At 53.7% G+C, this 21,325-nt stretch overlaps 1 protein-coding gene across 1 annotated transcript in view; it reads left to right on the top strand.

Annotated features, from left to right (window-relative positions):
• The first annotated feature begins 949 nt into the window (after positions 1 to 949).
• Positions 950 to 21,325, top strand: part of FOXK1 (forkhead box K1) — a 65,034-nt gene continuing 44,658 nt past the window's right edge. Inside the window, exon 1 of the mRNA XM_019947376.3 lies at positions 950 to 1,493. Within this exon, the coding sequence (XP_019802935.2) occupies positions 973 to 1,493 (521 nt within the window). The 5' untranslated portion in view covers positions 950 to 972. The remainder of the gene's footprint in view (positions 1,494 to 21,325) is intronic.

The following is a 21,325-nucleotide window of genomic DNA, read 5'->3' on the forward strand; positions in this document are numbered from 1 at the left end:
CCATGTGACAGTTGAGCTAATATCTGTTGCAGCCCCAGGCTGGACAGTGGGTACGAAGACAAGCTTCCCACCCTAGCCACACTCCCTACACATGTCACTGGGCAACAATGCCTCACGGGACTTGAGACAGCCGTAATTTTGTATGTATTTATTAGAATGTTACTTGATTCCTGTCCGCATCTCCCAGTGCACCGTGAGCTCTACCAGGGAGGGTCTGTTTTCTCCCGCTCAATAATTGTTAAATGATGGCAGTGTGCAGACACTACCACCTTCTTGTAGGGGGCCCTGGCTGAATTAGGAATGCATGAAGCATTGCGGGATCTGAAGGATGCCTAAGGTGGCCAATTCTGCGTTTTCACAGAAGACTCCTCTGCAGGCGTCTGCCTTCCCCCATGAGACTGTAAGAGGTGTAAAGGGCCGGAGGCGACTGCACCGGGCCCTAGTATGGGTCCCAGGATACTTGTCTAGATACTTGTTGAGTGAATGTGTGACTCCAAAAAGGAACACAGGGCATCAGGGATCGCAAGCATCTTTAGGCAAACTTCAGTTACAGCTCGAAACCCCTTAAACTAGGTGCCTAAGTATCGCACTTTAGGGTTGGCGGATGGAGCCACTAGGGCCCCGGAGACTGCTGACGTCAGTTGTCCCTTCTCCAGTGAGTGACCCAGGATCAAAACTTTCCAGGGAGACTTTTTCGGGGGTTCCCCACCCCAGTCCCAGGACGGAGGAAGGGACAGCCCACGGCCGGGGGCGGTGGGCGAAGCGCTACCTGGCGACCGGCGAGGCTGGCGGGGCGCGGACACCGTCCCCCACCCCGCCCCGCGCGCCCCCGCGAGCACCGGCGGGCGGGGAGCGCGGCCCGCAGGCTCCGCTCCGCCGCGATCCGGACCGGGATCCCGCGCCCGCCGCGCCCCGCGGAGCCCCGCCCCCTGCGCCGCGCCGCCGCCGGAGGCCGCTTGGAGCTGTGCGAACATGGCCGAAGTCGGCGAGGACAGCGGGGCCCGCGCCCTGCTGGCGCTGCGCTCGGCGCCCTGCAGCCCCGTGCTTTGCGCCGCCGCCGCCGCCGCCTTCCCCGCCGCCGCCGCCCCCGCGCCCGGGCCCGCCGCACCGTCGCCGCCGCCGCCCGCACAGCCCCCGCCCCCGCCCCCGCCGCCGCCGGGCTCGATCGCCGGGGGCGCGGGGGGCGCGGCGGGCGAGGCCCTGGTGGCCGCGGCGGCCGCCTCGGTGCGCCGGAGCCCCGGGCCCGCGCTGGCGCGCCTGGAAGGCCGCGAGTTCGAGTTTCTCATGCGGCAGCCCAGCGTCACCATCGGTCGCAACTCGTCGCAGGGCTCGGTGGACCTGAGCATGGGCCTGTCCAGCTTCATCTCGCGACGCCACCTGCAGCTCAGCTTCCAGGAGCCGCACTTCTACCTGCGGTGCCTCGGCAAGAACGGCGTCTTCGTGGACGGGGCCTTCCAGCGTCGCGGCGCGCCCGCCCTGCAGCTGCCCAAACAGTGAGTGCCGCGGCCCCCGCCCGGCCCGGGCCCCGGGCCACCCCCGCCCCGCCCCCCGCCGGGCCTGGGCCAGAGATCAACCCGACCCCCGGGGACGGCCCCGGGAGCCCCGAGGACCGGGCCCCGAGGGTCGCCCTTGCCCCTCCCCAAGCTGGGCACCAGGGTCGCCCTCTCCTCGCCACCCTGTTTGGACCCGGGTCGGCGCCAAACGCACTCCCGAGGAGAAGGGTTGGCGTCAGGCGGTGTCGCTCCGGGAGGTGCGGGGTCCCTGGGGGCAGCGGCAGTGCCCCCGGAAGGCCCGAGCCCCCGGCCATAGGGGCCAGCTGTGAACTTGGGCCGGGAGGGGACGGCCGGAGAGTGGGCTGGGGTCGGGACAGGAAGTGCCCTCTCCTCAGTGGACCTGAGGACGCAGGTCTGGGGTCGCCGCACAGTTGGGGTTCCTGGGCAGGAGGGGAAGAGGCCGGGCGGGGAGGCAGGGCAAGGAGAGGGGGACCCGGCGCGCTTGGGGACAGGCCGCGGATGCCCCACGGTGCTTCAGCAACATCCTCGCGTTCCCGGGCTCTTCCGGTTCCCGGGGCAGCTGCTCTGCCCCAGGAGATCTTGCTTTCCGGAGATCTTTTGATCAGGAGAAAGCCTGTTTGGTTACTCATGCGGTCCTTAGGCACTTTCTTTTTCTGTGTAGTAGTTGCTTCTAACTCCTCAGCAGTGTTTATATTTGCTCAGCGTGCTTGGGTTCCAGAGTTGTCTCTGACTAATTACTCTCGCTTTTATAAGCACCCTGGGTCCAGGGAGTTTTTGCCGGGGTGATTGCCTGTTTCTGTAACCATCTCCCCTTTCGAGCGTATTGGCACGTTTGGTTGTAAGTATTGTACTGAATACTTTTCAACATCAACGATGACTCACTGGTGTTCGGGGCGTGAGTGGGGGGGGGGGGGCGTATACAGACTTTGTTTTCCAAACGTGAAAGGTGTGTGTGTGTTTCTGTAAAATCAGGACTTGGTGAATGACAGAGTTGTTTTATCCCATGGTTGCTGTTACTCTGTTCTGCCTTTTCTGTGACCTACACGCTCTCTCCATTTCTGGGCCCTTAAATGCATTCTGGGTCCAGTCCCTCACAGTGAGAAAGTGACAGGTAAACAGCGCCTTCCCCTCCCTGCCCTTCCCCGCCCTGCCTGGTGGCTCTCAGAGGCCCGTTCTGCTCAGGCCTCTTTTTATAATTCAGGTTCTGTAAGGGCATCCATCCAGCAACCTTGTTTTCACAGTTCCCTGCCTCGCTGTTGAGAGGGTGCAGCCCCGAAGAGGCCCCAGCTTACCGAGTCTCGAATGCACTAGTCTTTTCTCTAACTCAAGGGTAGGACATTTCAGCCCGAGGAGTCCTCAGATCACGTGCGAGTACCGAGTCCCTTGTTTATGAAACGTGGTTGGTGTTCATGCTGCCTTCCTAGCCCGTGTAGCCAGCAGCCCAGATGTCCCCTGCCCTCTGGCTGGGGCTTTGCCCACGGTGCGCGTCTGGCTGGGTTCAAGTTCAGTGGTGCTCTGAGCAACAGCGGCGCAGGCGGTGCTGGAGAATTTACGGGAACAGGAGAAACATGCTGGTGGAGAAACACCACGTGGATGTCCGTGTCTGCCCTCCCGGCAGAGGGCAGTTTGCTTCTGAAACCGTCAAAGCCCGTGGACAAACATGTTAGCAGTCCGAGCGGTTTTATGTTCTTTTTATTTGAGAAAACTAAGCCTGTAGGTGGTAGCATCTGTAGGACAGGCTGTTGGAAGCTGCTTTTTAGAATTAGATCAGGGTGCTTTGGCCCACCACGTGGAGAGTAATCAAGAAATGCTAATGAATTCAGAGGAAGGAAGTTGGACGCGTACGTTCTTGTCACCTCGAAATGGGAGATTCAGTGCTGACTTTCAAAGAACGGTAGCAGTTATTGTCTGTTTCCTCTCAGGCGTTGGTGCACAGTTTTGCCATGAGTCTTCGAAGCTGTGACTTTCTCCACCATAAATTCAGAGCTCTTATCCGTGTTGGAATTTGGTTGTGTGCATTTTGTGGCTACAGCTGCCTGAGACTTGGAGCTCTTCCTTGTGTTGTAGCGTTTCACCCTTTCCTGCCCTGTGAGGCCGCAGCCCCCCTCCAGCGCCCCCAGGGCACGGCTCCCCACGCCGCCCCTCCCTTTCCACGCCGGACTCAGGGAAGCACGAGGCGGAGAGGAGCCCCAGAGTCCACCCACACTTGTGACTACAAGTAAATTTTTCCAAAACTAAAATGAAATAATTTTGAAATTACTGGTAGGGAAAAAATTCCACATGACACAACTTAGAGCTGACCTTGATCCATGACTGTGGGTGCATGCAGAGGGAGGTGCAGCAGGTCCTGGTGTAGCCCCTGCTGTGCGATTCTCCGGCCCTCGTTCCCCAGGGCTGGGCTGGGCACTTTTTATCTTTAAGTGGAGACACAGCACAGGAGCTGGCTGGCGGTAGGTGCGCACAGAGGAGTTAATGTTTGTTGAATGAAAAATCCACGAGTGAATATGCAGCTTCCCCGGAGGAGAAGCAGTGTCGCCAACTTAGTGGGTTTCCGAGGTGGGTGGTCAGCAGGCCTTCCTGGGTCTGCGGGTGGACATGGTTCGTGTGTGGGACTGTAGGTCTTGATACCAGCAGATTTGGAGTTTGAATTAGATGTAATCTGTGAACTACAGGAAAAAGACCCATGCACAGCCTTGTACTTGCTCTTCCTTTCTTTCTTCCAACCTTCTTTCCTGATACTATTATAAAATGAGCATGGACTACATGAATAATTACAGTAAAAACTAGACTTCTGTTTGTGGTGGTTTCTGTGAGTGGTAAGATGTATGTGATTCTTTTCTTCTTTTTACTTTTCTTTGTGTCCCAAATTTTCTGGGATGAGCATGGCTCTTTTTTTTCTTTTCAACACTAATGATTACAGAAAGTTTCAAGCATAAAAACAGGAGTGAGTTCCACGTGCCCATCACCCAGCCTCTACAGCTACCATGTTGTGGCCAAGCTTGTTTCATCTTCGTCCCCACCCCCACCCCCGACCCCCAGGTATTTGGAAGAAAATCACAAATGTCCTATCACTCCATCTGTAAATATTTCAGTAAAAGGTAAAGATTCCCTTTTTAAAACCTAACCACAATGTCCTTATCACACCTAGAAAGTTGATAACAATTTCTTACTATCATCAAACTTCCAATGAATGTGGATTTCCCTTACCATCTCATGAATTTGTTTCTTTCTTTTCTTGCAGTGTGTTTGTTTAATCAGGAACCAAATCAGGTCCAGACACTATGATTGGTTGGCATATCTCTCACATCTCTCTCAATCTATAGGCTTCATCTCACTCTTTTTTTTTTTTCTTTTCTCAATGAAGAGACAGGGTCATTTGTCCCGTACACTTTCCCACGGTCTCTTTTTTTTTAATTTGCCGTGTTCTGAATTCTTTTGGCCATTACCTACACCAGGACTTTTTTTTTTAGAAGATGTTGGGGGTAGGAGTTTATTAATTAATTTACTTATTTTTGCTGTGTTGGGTCTTCGTTTCTGTGCGAGGGCTTTCTCTAGTTGCGGCAAGCAGGGGCCACTCTTCATCGCGATGCGCGGGCCTCTCACTGTCGCGGCCTCTCTTGTTGCGGAGCACAGGCTGCAGACGCGCAGGCTCAGTAGTTGTGGCTCACGGACCTAGTTGCTCCGTGGCATGTGGGATCCTTCCAGACCAGGGCTCGAACCCGTGTCCCCTGCATTAGCAGGCAGACTCTCAACCACTGCGCCACCAGGGAAGCTCCTCCCACGGTCTTTTTTTTTTTTTTTTTTTTTTTTTTTGCGGTACGCGGGCCTCTCACTGTTGTGGCCTCTCCCATTGCGGAGTACAGGCTCCGGAAGCGCAGGCTCAGCGGCCATGGCTCACGGGCCCAGCCGCTCCGCGGCATATGGGATCTTCCTGGACCGGGGCACGAACCCGTGTCCCCTGCATCGGCAGGCGGACTGTCAACCACTGTGCCACCAGGGAAGCCCCCACGGTCTCTTTTTACAGATTGGATTCCCGTGGTGTCCATTTACTGCGTCCTCTCCCCTGTCGTTCCTGTAAATTAGGTTGTCGGACGTGGAGATTTGATCAGACTCGGGTTCGATGTGTTTTGCTGGAACTGCCGCACAGGCAGTGGTGCGTCGGTCTGTCAGGAAGCAGGCCCGTCTGTTTGTCCCCGTGGCAGCTTTTGATGGGCACTGCCTATATCCGTAAATCTATTATCACCTGCACTCTTTTTTTTTTTTTGCAGTACACGGGTCTCTCCCTGTTGTGGCCTCTCCCGTTGCGGAGTACAGGCTCCGGACGCGCAGGCTCAGCGGCCATAGCTCACGGGCCCAGCCGCTCCGCGGCATGTGGGATCTTCCCGGATCGGGGCACGAACCCGCGTCCCCTGCATCAGCAGGCAGACTCTCAACCACTGCGCCACCAGGGGAGCCCTCACCTGCACTCTTGTCACTCATTTTGGCTGCCAGCACATGTACCTCAGCATGCTGACGCATTCTGCCCTCTGAAAGGCATGTTTTGAACGGCAGGTGTTACGGCTCACGGCCTCCGCACGCGCACTGTTAATAAAAGTAATTAACAGTAACCACCAAGGCATTTTACTACATAAATAATTGTTTAGGCCTCATGAAAACATACAGGACATAGTTTCTCATTGCTGTTCCAACTGGTCATGTGAAGAATATCGAATTTGTTACTAACCATCTTACAGTAGTTCTCAGATTGAGATTATATTGAAATTAACTGGAAAATGCCCCAGACTTAGTGAAGGCAGCAGGTGTCTGCCGAATGCCTCAGGGCCCAGCGTCCCAGAAACAGCAGCAGTGTTCCTTTTCTCCCCCACCCTCCTCACTGTGCCTCCCCAGTCTGCTGGGCGCTACGGGGTCCTTCCGTGACCCGAAGCCTTCTTCCTGGGTGGTTGGTTCAGGAGTGTATCTGTGTGCTGAGCTGGGGGTGCGCTTGGGGCAAGAGAGGGCATCGGATCAGTCTGTTGCCAGTGGCTGAAGATGTAGAGACCGAGATCGTGCCAGCTGTGTTTCCACGTGGAGAGGAGAGCGGTGACCAGGGGGCAGTGGCATGTGTGGGCCTGCTCGGAGCTGGGAGGGCCACGGAGCCAGCCGGTCATTCAGGCCTGACCCGGCAGGACCTGCGGGAGGGTGGCCCGGGGTCTGGCGAGGAAGAGATTCAGCCGAAAGACCGTCTGATGGAAGAACGTTCTGATCTAGCGACGGGGTAGAAGAGACAGTGCGTCTGGAAGCTGGAGGGATGATAACCATGCAGAATGGAGCTGGGGGGTCAGGGGTGCGGGGAACGTGCCGTGGCGGGAACGGAGTTTTAGACTTAGGCCGCATCTGGATGGTGTGGTCAAAATGCGAAATGTGGCATTTTCTCTAAGTAAAAGCTGTCTTCCGCTGTTCTTGCTAGTTGGCGGTTACTGTGTGTCACGTGTATTTGTTCAAAGTTAGACTGTGTCTTGTTAAAGACTTTCTTTAAAAAGGTTTATATTTCACCCAGGAAGACATACAGATGGCCAGGAGGCACATGGAAAGGTGCTCAACATCACTAATTATTAGAGAAATGCAAGTCAAAACTACAGTGAGGTATATCACCTCACGAGGGTCAGAATGGTCATTATCAAAAAATCTACAAACAATAAATGCTGGAAAGGGTGTGGTGAAAAGGGAACCTTCCTGCACTGTTGGTGGGAATGTAAATTGATAAATCCACTATGGAGAGCAGTATGGGGGTTCCTTAAAAAAATTAAAAATAGAACTACCGTAGGACCAGCAATCCCACTACTGGGCATATACCCTGAGAAAACTATAACTCAAGAAGAGTCATGGTGGGCTTCCCTGGTGGCGCGGCAGCTGAGAGTCCGCCTGCCGATGCAAGGGACACGGGTTCGTGCCCCGGTCCGGGAAGATCCCACATGCTGCGGAGCGGCTGGGCCCGTGAGCCATGGCCGCTGAGCCTGTGCTCCGCAACGGGAGAGGCCACAACAGTGAGAGGCCCGCGTACCGAAAAAAAAGAAAAGAGTCATGTACCACAGTGTTCATTGCAGCTCTATTTACAACAGCCAGGACATGGAAGCAACCTAAGTGTCCATCGACAGATGAATGGATAAAGAAGATGTGGCACATATATACAATGGAATATTACTCAGCCATAAAAAGAAATGAAATTGAGTTATTTGTAGTGAGGTGGATGGACCTAGAATCTGTCATACACAGAGAAGTAAGTCAGAAAGAGAAAAACAAATACTGTATGCCAACGCATATATATGGAATCTAAAAAAAAAAAAAATGGTACTGATGAACCTAGTTGCAGGGCAGGAATAAAGAGGTCGATATAGAGAACAGACTTGAGGACACTGGGTGGGAGGGTGAAGCTGGGGTGAAGTGAGAGTAGCATGGACATATACACACTACTGAATGTAAAATAGTTGGCTGGTGGGAAGCAGCAGCACAGCACAGGGAGATCGGCTCGGTGCTTTGCGATGACCTAGAGGGGTGGGATAGGGAGGGTGGGAGGGAGGCTCCAGAGGGAGGGGATCTGGGGCCATGTGTGTGCATATGGCTGATTCACTTTGCTGCACAACAGAAACTAACACAGTATTGTGAAGCAATTATACTCCAATAAAGGTCTATTAAAAAATAAAAAAGAATTTTTTTAATTAAAAAAAAAAGGTTTATAGGAGTGTAGCAAATTGGGAGCTAGTACATTGAATCTATGTTCTAGTGTTGAGTTCACACTGAGTTTTTTGGGCTTATCACCCATATAAGAAAGTTTCTATAGTATTTAAAAAATCGGTCTATGAGAAGGATGGTATTTGTCGTGTAGTATGTGTTGAGTTTATAATAAACTTATTAAAGCCTTTGTCATCGATGAAGGAATGGAATTGGTAGGTGCTAAAAGGGTATTGAGTAGAGTTTTTTTTGTTTTGTTTTGTTTTTTGCGGTACGCAGGAGAGGCTCTGGACGTGCAGGCTCAGCGGCCATGGCTCACGGGCCCAGCCGCTCCGCGGCACATGGGATCTTCCCGGACCGGGGCACGAACCCGTGTCCCCTGCATCGGCAGGCGGACTCTCAACCACTGCGCCACCAGGGAAGCCCTTGAGTAGAGTTTTAAGGGTGTTCATAGTACTTTGGAAAAAGACACAGCCATGTTTAAAATTATGTGCTGAACTGAAAGCATTTGATTTGGAGATACGGTAATTTACTGTTTGCTGTTTTTGCATCTTGTGAATGTCAGGAGATAAGCGTGCTAAATTAATGACAACTGGAATTACAGTGATGCCTCGTTTCCATAATTAACGAATATTTAAAGGATTTCATATTAAAATGAGAGGATTTTATAACTTGCTTTTACTTTGATTTCCTGGAAAATAGGCCCTTGCATTGTGACTTGTTAGGAGATTTTGTAGTTAATTTTCATTGCTGCTGTCGCTTTTCACGAGTTTCTAGTTTTCTGGTAAGATGTTGCCAGTTGATCTAAAAAGAAAGAAAAATGTAATCTGCCTGTGTGCACGTGTTTCATGACCGTGTAAAGGGAAGCCAGGGAGGCATGCTGGGTGTTGTCCAGGGCTCTGCAGAGCGGCTGCGCTCTAGGCGTCCCGGCTGGTTTGGTGGTGACGGGCTGTGGCCGCACCCCTGAGGTGGACATCACAGGCTTTCTTTCCCTGGGTGCGATGGGGGTGAGCCAGCGCGGGGCTTGCCTCCCTTAGACCTGACGGTTCCGGCGCTAAATCCTGAGCTGCTTGCGAAAGGTGGCTTCTCTCTCCTGAGAACGATTTTCAGTCTGGACAGTTTGTCCATGACTTGGTTAAGAAGGAACTTTTGCCCTTAGTCATCCGTGACGTGTTTAACCATTCGTTTCCCCTGATGTGTGTGTGTAGAGCTGAGCTCTGACCACCCTGCTGCCCACGGCTGCTGACGTTCATCCCTTAGCAGAGGTCCCAGCGCTTCTGCAGGCCTTCCCTTCACCTGCCACCTGCGTTTCAAGGTGCGCGGCTGCCTTTGGGCAAAGGTGCCTCTGGGCATCCCGTACCTCTACTTAGTCCATCCACTCTCAGGGTTTGGGGCCCTCACACATTACTGGGGAACCCAGAGAGCTTTTGTTTATGTGGGATTTGTCTGTTACACTTACCACATTCGAAATTAGAACTGAGAAATTAAACTCTATATATTAATCTATTCAAAAATAGCAATAATAAGCCTATTTCAAAAATAAGTTTTTATGAAAAAATAGCTCAGTCTATTTTGTACTTCAAACAAAAGAAGTTAGGATAGGGGTATTCATTTTTTGGTATGTCTTTCATGTCTGCCTTGATAGAAGACAGCTGAATTTTATAGCTGCCTCTGCTCTTAGTCTGTTGTGATACATGGTTTCAGTGAAGTATATGAAGAAAATCCAGCCTTACAGAAGTATGTAGCTGGGAAAGGGAGGAGTGTGGTAGTAGCCTTTCAGGAAATTGTGGATGCTCTTCGATGCCTCTCCAGAACTGGACAGTAGTAGTTTCTTAAACGTTAATTGCAGGATGGAATCTGAAACCTCATCAGTGGAGTTTTGGTGAAGCTCCGTGAAATCCGTTGCTTTCTCTTGCATTTTGAATAAATCTTTTACCCATGTGTGAATTTGTAACCTCTTGCATTGGTCATTGAGAAAAATACGGATTGAATTATGTAGATCTAATGTCCATGTATCTTACTACACAAATGTTTTATCTTCGATTGGTAGTTAAATTGATCCCCTTGAACCCAACAACTCATTTTTTTAAATGTATTTATTTATTTGTTTATTTTTGGCTGTGTTGGGTCTTCGTTGCTGTGTGCAGGCTTTCTCTAGTTGCGGCGGGCGGGGGCTACTCTTTGTTGTGGTGTGCGGGCTTCTCATTGCAGTGGCTTCTCGTTGCAGAGCACGGGCTCTAGGCACGCGGGCTTCAGTAGTTGTGGCTTGCAGGCTCTAGAGCACAGGCTCAGTAGTTTTGGCACCTGGGCTTAGCTGCTCCGCGGCATGTGGGATCTTCCCAGGGCTCGACAGGGCTCGAACCTGTGTCCCCTGCACTGGCAGGCGGATTCTTAACCACTGCGCCACCAGGGAAGTCCCACAACTCATGGTTTTGAAAATAGAAATCTATGAAAGGATCAGGCTTTTTGATGTAATTTGCTTTTTAAATTTGCTTTAAAAGTTGAGTGACAGTACATTTTGTAGAAATAAAGAAGTCATAACTTTGTCATTGACCTTTATTAGCATCTGGTGGCATAATTTGGCTTAAATTTAGTATGTTTTGTATCTACAATCAATTCTTATTTCAGGTGGAACTATCCAGCTTGTCAGTTATTTCTGTTATTTTCCCACAGCCAAGCAGGGTGCTCTGGGGTTCCTGGATGACACCCCTGCTTTTTCCCTTCAGCCGTGGGTGTGGACCCACCAGGAAACAGCAGAGTGAAGCGGGTGGACATGGAGTGACTCAGCCCTCAAGGGATGTCAGTGACAAAACGGGCTTTTATGGACATTATTCCTTTTTTGGGGTTTTTTGTGTAACCTTTCTGAGCACACTTGTGAAAAACTCGGCCCCTTTTTGATAAAGGTAAACCTCATTCTACCCCTTCCCAATCGGTCTTTTTCTCTCTCTCTCTTCCTTCCTCCCAGTAACTCAGTATCACACATAGGATAAAACACATTTTTCGTCTGTGCTGAAAAAGCTTTGCCTTTTGTGACTTGTATCATGAAAACCAGCGGGGCTTGTTGTTTTCCAGGCGGACGGTTGTAACATCAAATGTGCTGGGATGCCTCCCTTGCCGCCCCCCACTTGCATTGCTCTGTTTCACAGATTGCGTTTGGTTGGGGAGCAGCATACAGGATTCAAAAAGTGATTGTATATCTTTCAGTTGGGATTTTGTGCCAATCGTCATGTAAGGTGGGTGGTGCTGACCTGATATGGCGGGTGTACCTTTGCTGGGGAACCCGCAACGCTGGGTTTCGGGGTGAGCTGCGGGGAGACCAGCCTCGGGAGCTGGGCGTGAGTCCCCGCAGATGAACGCACGTTCCCGGGGCCAGGCTGTTGTCTGTAGAAAGCCTGCCCAGAAATCCTCCCTCCCGAGTGTGGTTTGGATACAGTTTACTGAGGAAATTAAGGAGCCTCCTGTGTGTTACCAGGACGTCTTGGCTGGAACTTTCCTCAGTGAAAAATAATTTGTAAATTTAGTAACTTTTTGGAGCTGATTTTGAAAGGATGTTAGAATGAAATCCGATGATACTTATGACAAAGCAGATGACAGAGCAGACAGGCTGGAGCCGTCGGGGCGACATGAAAAGGAAGATCGCACAGCAGAAGTTTGTGCTCTCCTCCACCTCCACCCGTGGGGATGTAAATATCTGGTCTGCTTGGCAGTTACATCCCCGACGCAGGGAACAGTGACTCATCGCAGCCGGAGGAAAGCACCTTCCCTTCGGAGTGCCCAGCTCTTTGATTGATTCCATGTTGACCAGGAGCGCTTGCTGCCCTGTTAGCTCCTGGCCTGCAGCATGACTCGACTGATTGTTCAACTTTCTCAGCAATTCTGTTTTTCTCTGGCGTTGCGACGTGAGCAGGTTTTCCAGGCCTGCCCACCCTTGGTTGGCCGGGCAGGGATCTCCTGGAGTCTGGAACGGCCTGCAATGATAGAAGCGGCCAGCAGGGCAGCCCGGGTCCTGCGTGGCTGTTGACACTTGAAATGTGGCGAATGTGACCAAAGAATTTTAATTTTTTTTAATTTTTTTTTTTTGGCTGTATCGCGCGGCGTATGGGATCTTAGTTCCCCGACCAGGGATCAGACCTGTGCCCCCGACAGTGGAAGCGCCGAGTCTTAACCACTGGACCACCTGGGAAGTCCCTGAATTTTAATTTTTATTTCATTTTTCAGTTAATTTAAGTTAAACTGCCTGCATGTGCCGTGGCCCCCGGGTGCTCTTGGGGACGTGGTAGGTCCATGGGTGCCCAGGCCCAGGGGTGTGGCTGCTGCCTCAGTTTACCCGCTCGCCTCCGAGGCACAAGTCTTGCTTTCCGCCGTGCGCTTCGAGGTGCAGGGATGGGAAGGCCTGGTCCCGGCCATGGGGTCAGGCTGTGTGCGGGGCAGGCAGCCCTTCCGCAGAGGGGTCCCCTTCCCTGTCTGCACCCAGTCCGGACGGACGGTTCCGTTTTTCCCTTTGTTGCCCTTGTTCTTGACGCTAGAGGAAGGAAGTGAGAGGGTCTTAGACACGACCCCTGTGAATGGCAGGTAAAGATGGAGACAGATTTGCAGCTTTGAGGGAAATTTAAAAAAACCCTCTCCCTGGCCCTTCATAGCCCTGGGTTTACGGTACGTGTTGGTTACGGATGGATCCCCTGCGAGTCCAACTCCTCAACGCTAGTGCTTACGTTTCTGTCCTTGCAGACTTTTAATTCCTTCACAGGCGGACGTGTGCCTGTCGCGTGTCCACGTGGACGCCTGCTCGGACCGGGTGGTGCTGCCCCGTGTGCCCGCGTGGGGCCCGCGCGTCAAGCCCTCGGGGCTTCCCGGGGTCAGCCGCCGTACCGTGAGAGCGCTGGTCCGTGTCTGTCCTGCTCGGGGAGCTGGAGGTTCCGTGAGGGTGGCACTGCGTCCGCAGGGCCAGCACACACCTGGCCCTTGGGAGGCGCTAAGCGTCAGCTGAGCGTTTACCCATGTACCTGACCTTGTGTGGCCTGCAGGCAGCTGGAAGGGTCCATTCCAACAGCTTGCTCATGGAGAGTACAGAATAGGGGTTTCTGATCAGTGGTGCCGATGCCGGGAACCAGGCCGGCACTGTCCGGTGTCATGTCCCCTCGTCCCCACCCCCTGGTTAGCTCAGCCTCTGGCAGCAGTGGTGTGTACACCAGGCCTGCCGGGAGGCTGTGCGGGGGCGTGTGATGGGCTTGGGCTGGCCCCGCGGAGACTGGAGCCGCTCCGTTGTAGCCAAACCCCGCAGGCTCCCGTTGGTCAAGCCTTCTCGGTGCACGGCCGCACCCACTCATTGACCGGCTACCACAGGGCACGAGAGCCTGAGGCACTTGCACAGCGTGCCGTTCACCGTACACGGCCACCAGCGTCACAGCCAGCACCTTTGTGTGCCTGGTTCCCTTTACACAGAGCCCCCGTGTTTCTTGTTACGCTGAACCCTGGGCATTTTATATATTTCTTTAGGGGATGGTTAATATGCTGGATCTTTTTTCCCTCGTTATTTTCTGAAGGGTCAGTGCTCACGGGTAGGCAGGAGGGGCCTCTTTTGCCTTCGTACTGCAGTACGTATTTCCTCAGAACAAGGATGCGTCCATAACCGCCGTCCTGGCAGTGAGTTCAGGAAACGTCACAGTGACTGTGACGCTTTATCACATCCTCAGCCCAGATGCCACTTCTGCCAGTTGTCTGGCGGCCTCCTTCGTGGTTTCCTGCGCCGTCCAGGCCGGATCCAGGCTGGAGGCTGTGCTCAGGTGCCCATCCCCTCAGCCCCGCTCGTGTCCACAGGAGTTATCTTATCGGATGTCTTTCAATTTAGGTTTGTCTAATTTGACAACATCCTGATCAGGTTCTGGTGAAGCATCTTTGGCTGAAATGCTAGGAAGGGGTCGTGTGTCCTTTTGGGGGGTGTCACCCAGGCACATGGGGCCTTCTCGATGGGGTCACGTGGTCACTTGGTTTAGGTGTTGTCAGGCTACTCCACCAAACAGTTAACTGTTTTTCTCCTTGTAATTAATAAGTAATTTTTGCGGTACTGGAATAAAACGTTAATTTCGTATACAGCCACATTTACTGTTTCTAGTAACAGTTTTTAAATTCGCTTTTCAGATGTGTTTTCTAGGTCATAATCTTCATCTGCACATAATGATTATTTTTGTCTCTTTCTTCCACTATTTCATATCTCATTGGCTTTTGTTGTCTTGTTCCGTGGGCTGTAGCCTCCAGGTGTTGCTAAATAAACGCCATGATGATGGGCTCCTTTCTCATTTCTCGCCTGACGAGGAGAGCTTACAAGCTGGTTCAGAGCAAATGGAGCTTTGCTGCTGAGGTCCACTTTCTTCTTTTCCCCAGATTTCATTAGGTTTTTTTTTAATTGAAATATAGTTGATTTACAAAGTTCTGTTAGTTTCAGGTGTACAGCAAAGTGATTCAGCTTTATATATATACATATATATATGTATACACACACACACACACACACACACATATACACACGTGTGTGTGTATATATGTATATATTCTTCTTCAGATTCTTTCCCATTATAGGTTATTACAAGATACCAAATACAGTGCCCTGTGCTGTACAGTAGGACCTTGAAATCCACTTTCTCAAGGCAGCCTTCCCGACGCTTCTCTGAGTGAGGTCCCACGGGCAGCGCCCCCCAGCGCCCCAGGGTGGCCCAGTCTGAGTGTCAGGGGAGCAGGGCTGCGCTTCTGGTTCGTTACTGTAAACCCGGTACCTACCAGTGTGTTTGCCCCATAGTTGGCAGTTCATAAATTCTTGGCAAAATTAACACACAAACAGCAGAGGTCTGAATGCAAAACTGAGCCGGCCAAAGAAAGTGGCTGAAGGTTATATAGTAGCTTAGCTTTTAAAAGACCTGGCCGGCATACCTCCCAGCTGGGTGCCCTTGAACAGGTGACCTCACTCAAGCTCCCGTTTCCTCATCTGTAAGATGGGCACGCTGCCCACTTCCTGGGTCCTGAGAACTGGAAGCAGTGTGTTCACAGCCCTCGCCGCAGTGCCTGGCGCTAGATACACCCGGCACAAGCCCCCGTCGTTGTCATCGTCCCTGCTGTCCCTGTGACCAAGTAGGAGAGGGACTGTGTTTGCTTGGTGAGCCGTCTGGCGTCAGCAGTGAGATCTGGCCTGTTGCTGGGGAAGCCGTTGCCGTGCCTCAAGCTGGTCGTGCTGGGGCGGCCCGGCCCTGTGCTCTCTCACCAAGGCGCCAGTCGCTAGTGGGGCTCTGTAGAGGGCGGCCTTCGTGCATGGGCTGTGGGACGGGCTCGGCTCCACCAGGATGCCTCCCGGCTGCTAAGGTTGTACGATCAGAGTGAATGAGGAGGGTGTGTGTTCTTGTGCTTCTCTGAGCTGCTTGTCCGGACGAGGATGGGATCTCAGAGCACAGGGTACCTGGAATCAGCTTGAGTGACCTCTGCGGGGTGCGGGGACTGGCTCACACTCGGGCAGGACACTGAGACACAGGCAGGGCCGGGCCTTGATCTCGGAGTCGCTGCTCGTCACCACAGTGTTTGTCCCCCACCAGCTGGGGTGCAGGGCACCTGGCAAAGGAAAAGCTGTGACTTGGAAATGGATGCCCAGAACTGATGAAACAACTCATATGTACTGCAGGGCATTTAAAAAATACAGAAAAGTGTAGAGGATCATGTAACGTGTCCTTGCTCACGTCCTGTCATATTTTTTTTAAATAAGAAAAACGACACGTTACGGTTGACATTGGGGTCCTCTGAGTTCCCGAGACCCGTACCTTCCACACCCAGAGACATCTGCGAGTGATGGTTCGTTTAGTTGTGTGTGTGGCGGGGGGGGGGTGATTTACACAAGTCGTGTCATACAGTCTGCTTCGTTATATATGTGTGTGTTTTCTACGGCTGTAGAAAGACTGCTTCGTGGGTGAGTCTGTCAGACACATAACTGACTGTGTCTTCGCAGCCCCACCATCTGACCACAGCCCTTCCCGGCCCTGTGGCCTCCTTCCCGGCATTCCTTCCCCTGTTCTCATCGCTCTAGCCTCTCAGCCCCCGTGCACCTGCGCACTCCCGGGCCTCAGGCGGAGCATCCCTGCCCGCCCTTCGACCCGTTGGCTCCAGCTCCTGTCCCATCCCGGGGGCCCCGGGCTCACCTGCAGCCGCCTCCCCTGAGCTCCCGGCCGGATCTAGGGGCCCCTGCGCGTCTCCATGCTGGACCTGGACGGAACCCCTGCCCACACCCCAGCGGCCTTTAGGTTCCTGAGGTCTCTGGTTTCCTTTCCTCGGGAGCGCTCCTGTGTGTAAGGCGCTGCGGGGATAGGTGTGCAGGGCGAGCAGGACACACTGCCTCCCCGCTCCCGGGAAGCAGGAGGGCGACATTGTGACCACGGAGAGCGAGTGACGGTGAGACTTCAGGGGATGCGGGCACAGTGAGGAAGGCCCCGCAGGAGGCGGGGGAGACGGTGGGTGGCAGGCCTTCCCGGGAAGCGACATCTTAACTGAGGTCTGAGTTACAAGCTGGTGACGGAGAAGAGTCAGGGCAGAGGCTCGGGGACCAGGGTGGGGTGCTCTGATGGGGAAGCCAGAGATGGAGCGGACAGCCTCGGGGCCCCCCTGCAGGTTCAGAGGAGAGAAGTGATGTGGGCACCGCCAGGGCCACCCAGTGGGACGGACCGTGGGGGCCACGCTCAGGCATGAGGACCGGGGTGCTGGCTGCGGCCGTGGCAAAGGGGTGCTGGCTGAAGGCCGTTCGGGACATGGCCCGCGGGCTGGGTGACGGGCTGCCTCTGAGGGTGGGGGAGGGTGGGGGAGGATGGCCCCCGGAGCCCCCAGGGGCAGCCGACGGCCTCCAGCTCAGGTCCTCAGCCTACACAGGTTCGTCCCGTGTCGCCTGACCTTGTCGTGGGGTGGCAAGGAAGTGTACACACAATGTCCGGAGCCCAGGAGACGGGTGGGTTTTGTTCATCTGAGCGCCAGAACATTGTTAGGAAGGGTTGTTTTATTCTGTGTGGTAAGACTAAAAGCATCAGTAATAAACCACATGATTTGGGGGAAGCCCCGGCCTGGGGACTGGGGCTCCATGATGTTCGGAGAAGTCCCTCCAGGATCTGGACGTGTTTCCAGCTCATCTTTCGCGATGCAGCGCCTGTAGAACAGTCCATGATAACGGGGGAAACTGCCTGACCCGTGATTCCACTTGCAGAAGGGAGTTTGTGAGAGCCACGTAAGATAAAGGTTACAGAGGCTGAAAACCCTGCTAGTCGCTGATACAGAAAGCCAGACATCGTAGAGAAATTGTGTGGTTTTTTGTTTGTTTTGAGAGTAGCTATCTAAATGTTTGGAAAATCGGCTACTACTCACTTAATAAAATAACCTGGGAGGGAAGTACTCAGACAGCGCGGCTTCAGATCCTGCCCTTGGAGCCTTTTTGACGGCAGCAGCGCTGAAAGCATCTCGCTCACAGGATTATGAGTAAACGTCCTCTTTGTTTCTGAGCCCCGCGGGCTGAGATCCAGCCCACAGTGGGCTTGTCCAGATGTCAGCGAAAAGGCTGGGGCAATGGCTGGAGCCTTTGGTCGTCCCTCAGCCCGGGTCCTAGGCGCCCTTCCTTCTACGTGCCAGGCTGTGAGGTGCGCGGCTCCCGGGCCTCTCATGGGAGGCGCGCGTGTGCACCGTGGCCCAGCCGCAGCCCCGGCAGCACGGGGGGGCCCGTCCCACCCTGGCCAGCTCCTCGCCGACTCCCCAGCCCCACGGAGACCTGGGCTTTGCCCGCCGCTTCCCAGTGAAACCCGGAGGATTTGTCTCTAGCTGCCAAGCGCCTTCTATGTGCCAGGGTCTGTCCTCGGCCCCGGTCACCGTCTACGAGGGACAGGCACAGGGCCGGCTGCGTCCACCCACAGGGGCGCTTCTTCCCGGGCCCCGAGATGGCGTCTCTCTCCAGCCCGCTGTCACACTGGGTCCCAGGAGCCCCTGGCCTGGTGTGGCGTCCTGGGGTGGGCGGGTAGGGCCGTGAGGACGGACCGCAAGACAGAACAGCTTCTCCCTCCTGTTTTATATGTTGTGCTAACTTGTAAGACTTCCCCTGATGTCATTTTGATCTATGAGCTTGGATCCGCGCGGCGCATGTAATTTTTCTAAAGCAGATTGTTTTTGTTTGTTTCTTAAATGCCCGTGAGATTTGCAGTGGTATCACTGGCGGCCGTACGCAGCGGGAAGAGCACGGGCTGTGACACCGAGGCCCGCAAGGAAGTCTCTCGGTGATGCAGTGAGGGGTGGTCAGCCGGGCCCCGGGTGGTGAGGGCGCGTCGGGGCAGCGCAGGCCCCGGTCTCCTCTGGGCCTCCTTCTCCTCAGCGGGCGTCCCGAGCTCTGCCTGCCCCTGAGACTCCGTGAGGCCCCCACCTCTCCCGTGTCCCTGCCACCCCGGGCCAGGACACCCCGGGCCGCTCGTCTCCCACGTCAGCTACTCCAGAGCCCCAGCCACCCTTCTAATCGCGTGGCATCAAGTTGACCATCGTCACCGTTACTAAGCGTAAGTTCGGGGGTGTCCAGTGCATTCACACTGTCGTGCAGCCATCACCCCCGTCCATCTGCAGAATTTCTCCTCTCCCCAAACTGCACCTCGGTCCCCTCTGACCGCCAACGCCCCAGCCCGCTCCCCCAGCCCCTGGCACCCGCCCTCTGTGGGCCTGACCCCTCTCGTATCCCTGTTTGCCCTTCGCTTTCACGCTGCTGTCGGTCCAGGCGGGTACAGCCTTTAACTTAAGTGTTTCTCACACACCCATCCCTGCTGGGCCCCAGCGCCCAGTGCCTTCCCTGCCATGCCCTGCCTGGAGCACGTCCACCTTCTTCCGTGGGGTCACCCAGTGTCACTGCCTCGGGGCTGGGTTGGGGCACTCACTGTCTGCACTCTGTATGTGTTCCTGTAGTTTATAATCGTTTATTTCCTATATGATGTATTTGTGTGTCCTCCCCTCCCCACTTCCTGCCCCATTCATCTAGAAGGCCCTGAGGGCGAGGGCATATGTGGAAGTGTTTCTAAAGGTTTGTCTGGGCCTTTTCCCCTCGCTGAACACGTGGCCCTCCCGTCAGCTCACACAGAGGGGCAGTGGGTGGGGAGGGTCTCAGGACTCGGGAACCACCCTTGGAATAGTCCTTGTCAGACAGGCCGCCCACCCAGACGCTGGCCGCCCAGGGAGTGCCCTGCCCTCCCCCCCCCGCCCCCGCCCGCGCCCGAGCCCGCCCGCGCCCCCCCTCCCCCCCGCCCGCGCCGCCCCCGTCCCCGCCCCGCCCCCGTCCCCGTCCCCGCCCCCGACCCCGGCTGGCGTCTCCCGTGCTCTCTGCTCCGGCATCGCTCATTGTTTATCATCTGCAAGTAGGGGACCCCGATGAGACGTTCAGCCCGTATTTGGGGATACTTAATTCTTCAAGTTTCTTCTGATACACCTCTAGCCTGTAAGGGATTGAACCATAATCCTGACATTTGCGGAGTCGCCTGTGGTCGTGTTTCCCTTTCCTGAGCAGTTCTGCCAGTTTCTTTGTTTAACTCCTTGTACTCTTCATCTTTTCAGACTTCACCTTTTATAATTTTCAGAGTTGTAATTTCAATTTGTTCACTGTCGTTTAAGCAGCCAAGGAAGTTTGACTTTTTTTTTTTTTTTTTTTTTTTTTGCGGTACGCGGGTCTCTCACTGTTGTGGCCTCTCCCGCTGCGGAGCACAGGCTCCGGATGCGCAGGCTCAGCGGCCGTGGCTCACGGGCCCAGCCGCTCCGCAGCACGTGGGATCTTCCCGGACCAGGGCACGAACCTGCGTCCCCTGCATTGGCAGGCGGACTCTCAACCACTGCGCCACCAGGGAAGCCCTAAAGTCAGTAACTTTGTAAAGGAGTAGACGAGGGTCTCTTTGGAGAACTCTTCTATCCACAGTGACTTTTTTCCAGAGGATTCCACATTACTAACATGGTCGTTAACACCAAGTTCAAAGTCCTGAATTCTCAAGCTTTTTGGAGAGCTTACTTTATCAGCCTGCGTTCTCTAATTTTCTTAAAAGTCAAAATTGTTCAGTGTTCTTTCCGGAGGATCCAGTATTTAAAAGAAAGCAAAAAAAAAAAGGAAGAGTGCACTTTAGCTTTGATGTTACATATCTATGCCACCTTTATTTTTTCAAACTTTTTGGTGTCACATACACACTGACAGAAAATTTGGAAAATACAGAAATGTGGGAAGGAGAAAAGCCGCGTACAGCTGCTCCTCACCGAGGTGCCCGCTACGGCATTCAGCGTGTTTTCCTCGTGCCTGTTTCCTTTTAAAGAACCAGAGCAGTCACTTTGCTGAAACTGCATATTTGCAATCACTACTGCTGGGGGATCGGAATTCAATTAGCCAGGGGCTTTAAAGCACCTTTTTAATGTTAATGTCTGTGTGGCTGAGTAGGTTAGGATCCTGCGCCGTCCTGAGCTGGGAGCCCCAGCAGGGTCTTGAATCTCGGCTGGCAGAGGCCACTGGACACTGACAGCTGTGGCCAGGCCGAGTCAGGGCAGGACCTGGCTTCTGTGCTTCCCTCCCCACCCAGCTCCATCATCGTGGGCCCTAATTTCTACCACCTGGATCAGAGAATGCTCATGGTAACCAAAACCAATATGTGATTTCTAATTTTTTCTGGATTGTCTTCAGCGTGGAGGAATGTGGAAGATAAAAGATGCATCTTGTTAGGGACGTATCACGGGGTGGCATGTGTGGAAGCGTGAGGGATTTTTTCCTTTGCTGTAAGTGCCCTTGAGTCCTGTTGGACCCCGAGGTCAGGGTTGGTCCTTCCTTCGCCTGCCTGGGTACCACACCCCATACATCCTCTCCTTCCATAGGTGGCTCCTTCTCGAGGGGCCCACAGAGACGTCCCACTGTTCTGAACACTCTTTGCAGGGTCTACAAAGAATTTTGTTGGAACTGAACAAGTCACACAAGAGCTCGTTACTTGTTATAAGGTACAACTTAGCTGGTTTATACCTTAACTGAACTCCATTGCATTTTCTTTGTAAAAATGAAAATTAAAACCTAAGGGTTTCCTGCCTTCGTCCCGAGCAGATCG

The sequence above is a fragment of the Tursiops truncatus genome, chromosome 15 (assembly GCF_011762595.2).
Source record: "Tursiops truncatus isolate mTurTru1 chromosome 15, mTurTru1.mat.Y, whole genome shotgun sequence".
Lineage (NCBI taxonomy): Eukaryota > Metazoa > Chordata > Mammalia > Artiodactyla > Delphinidae > Tursiops > Tursiops truncatus.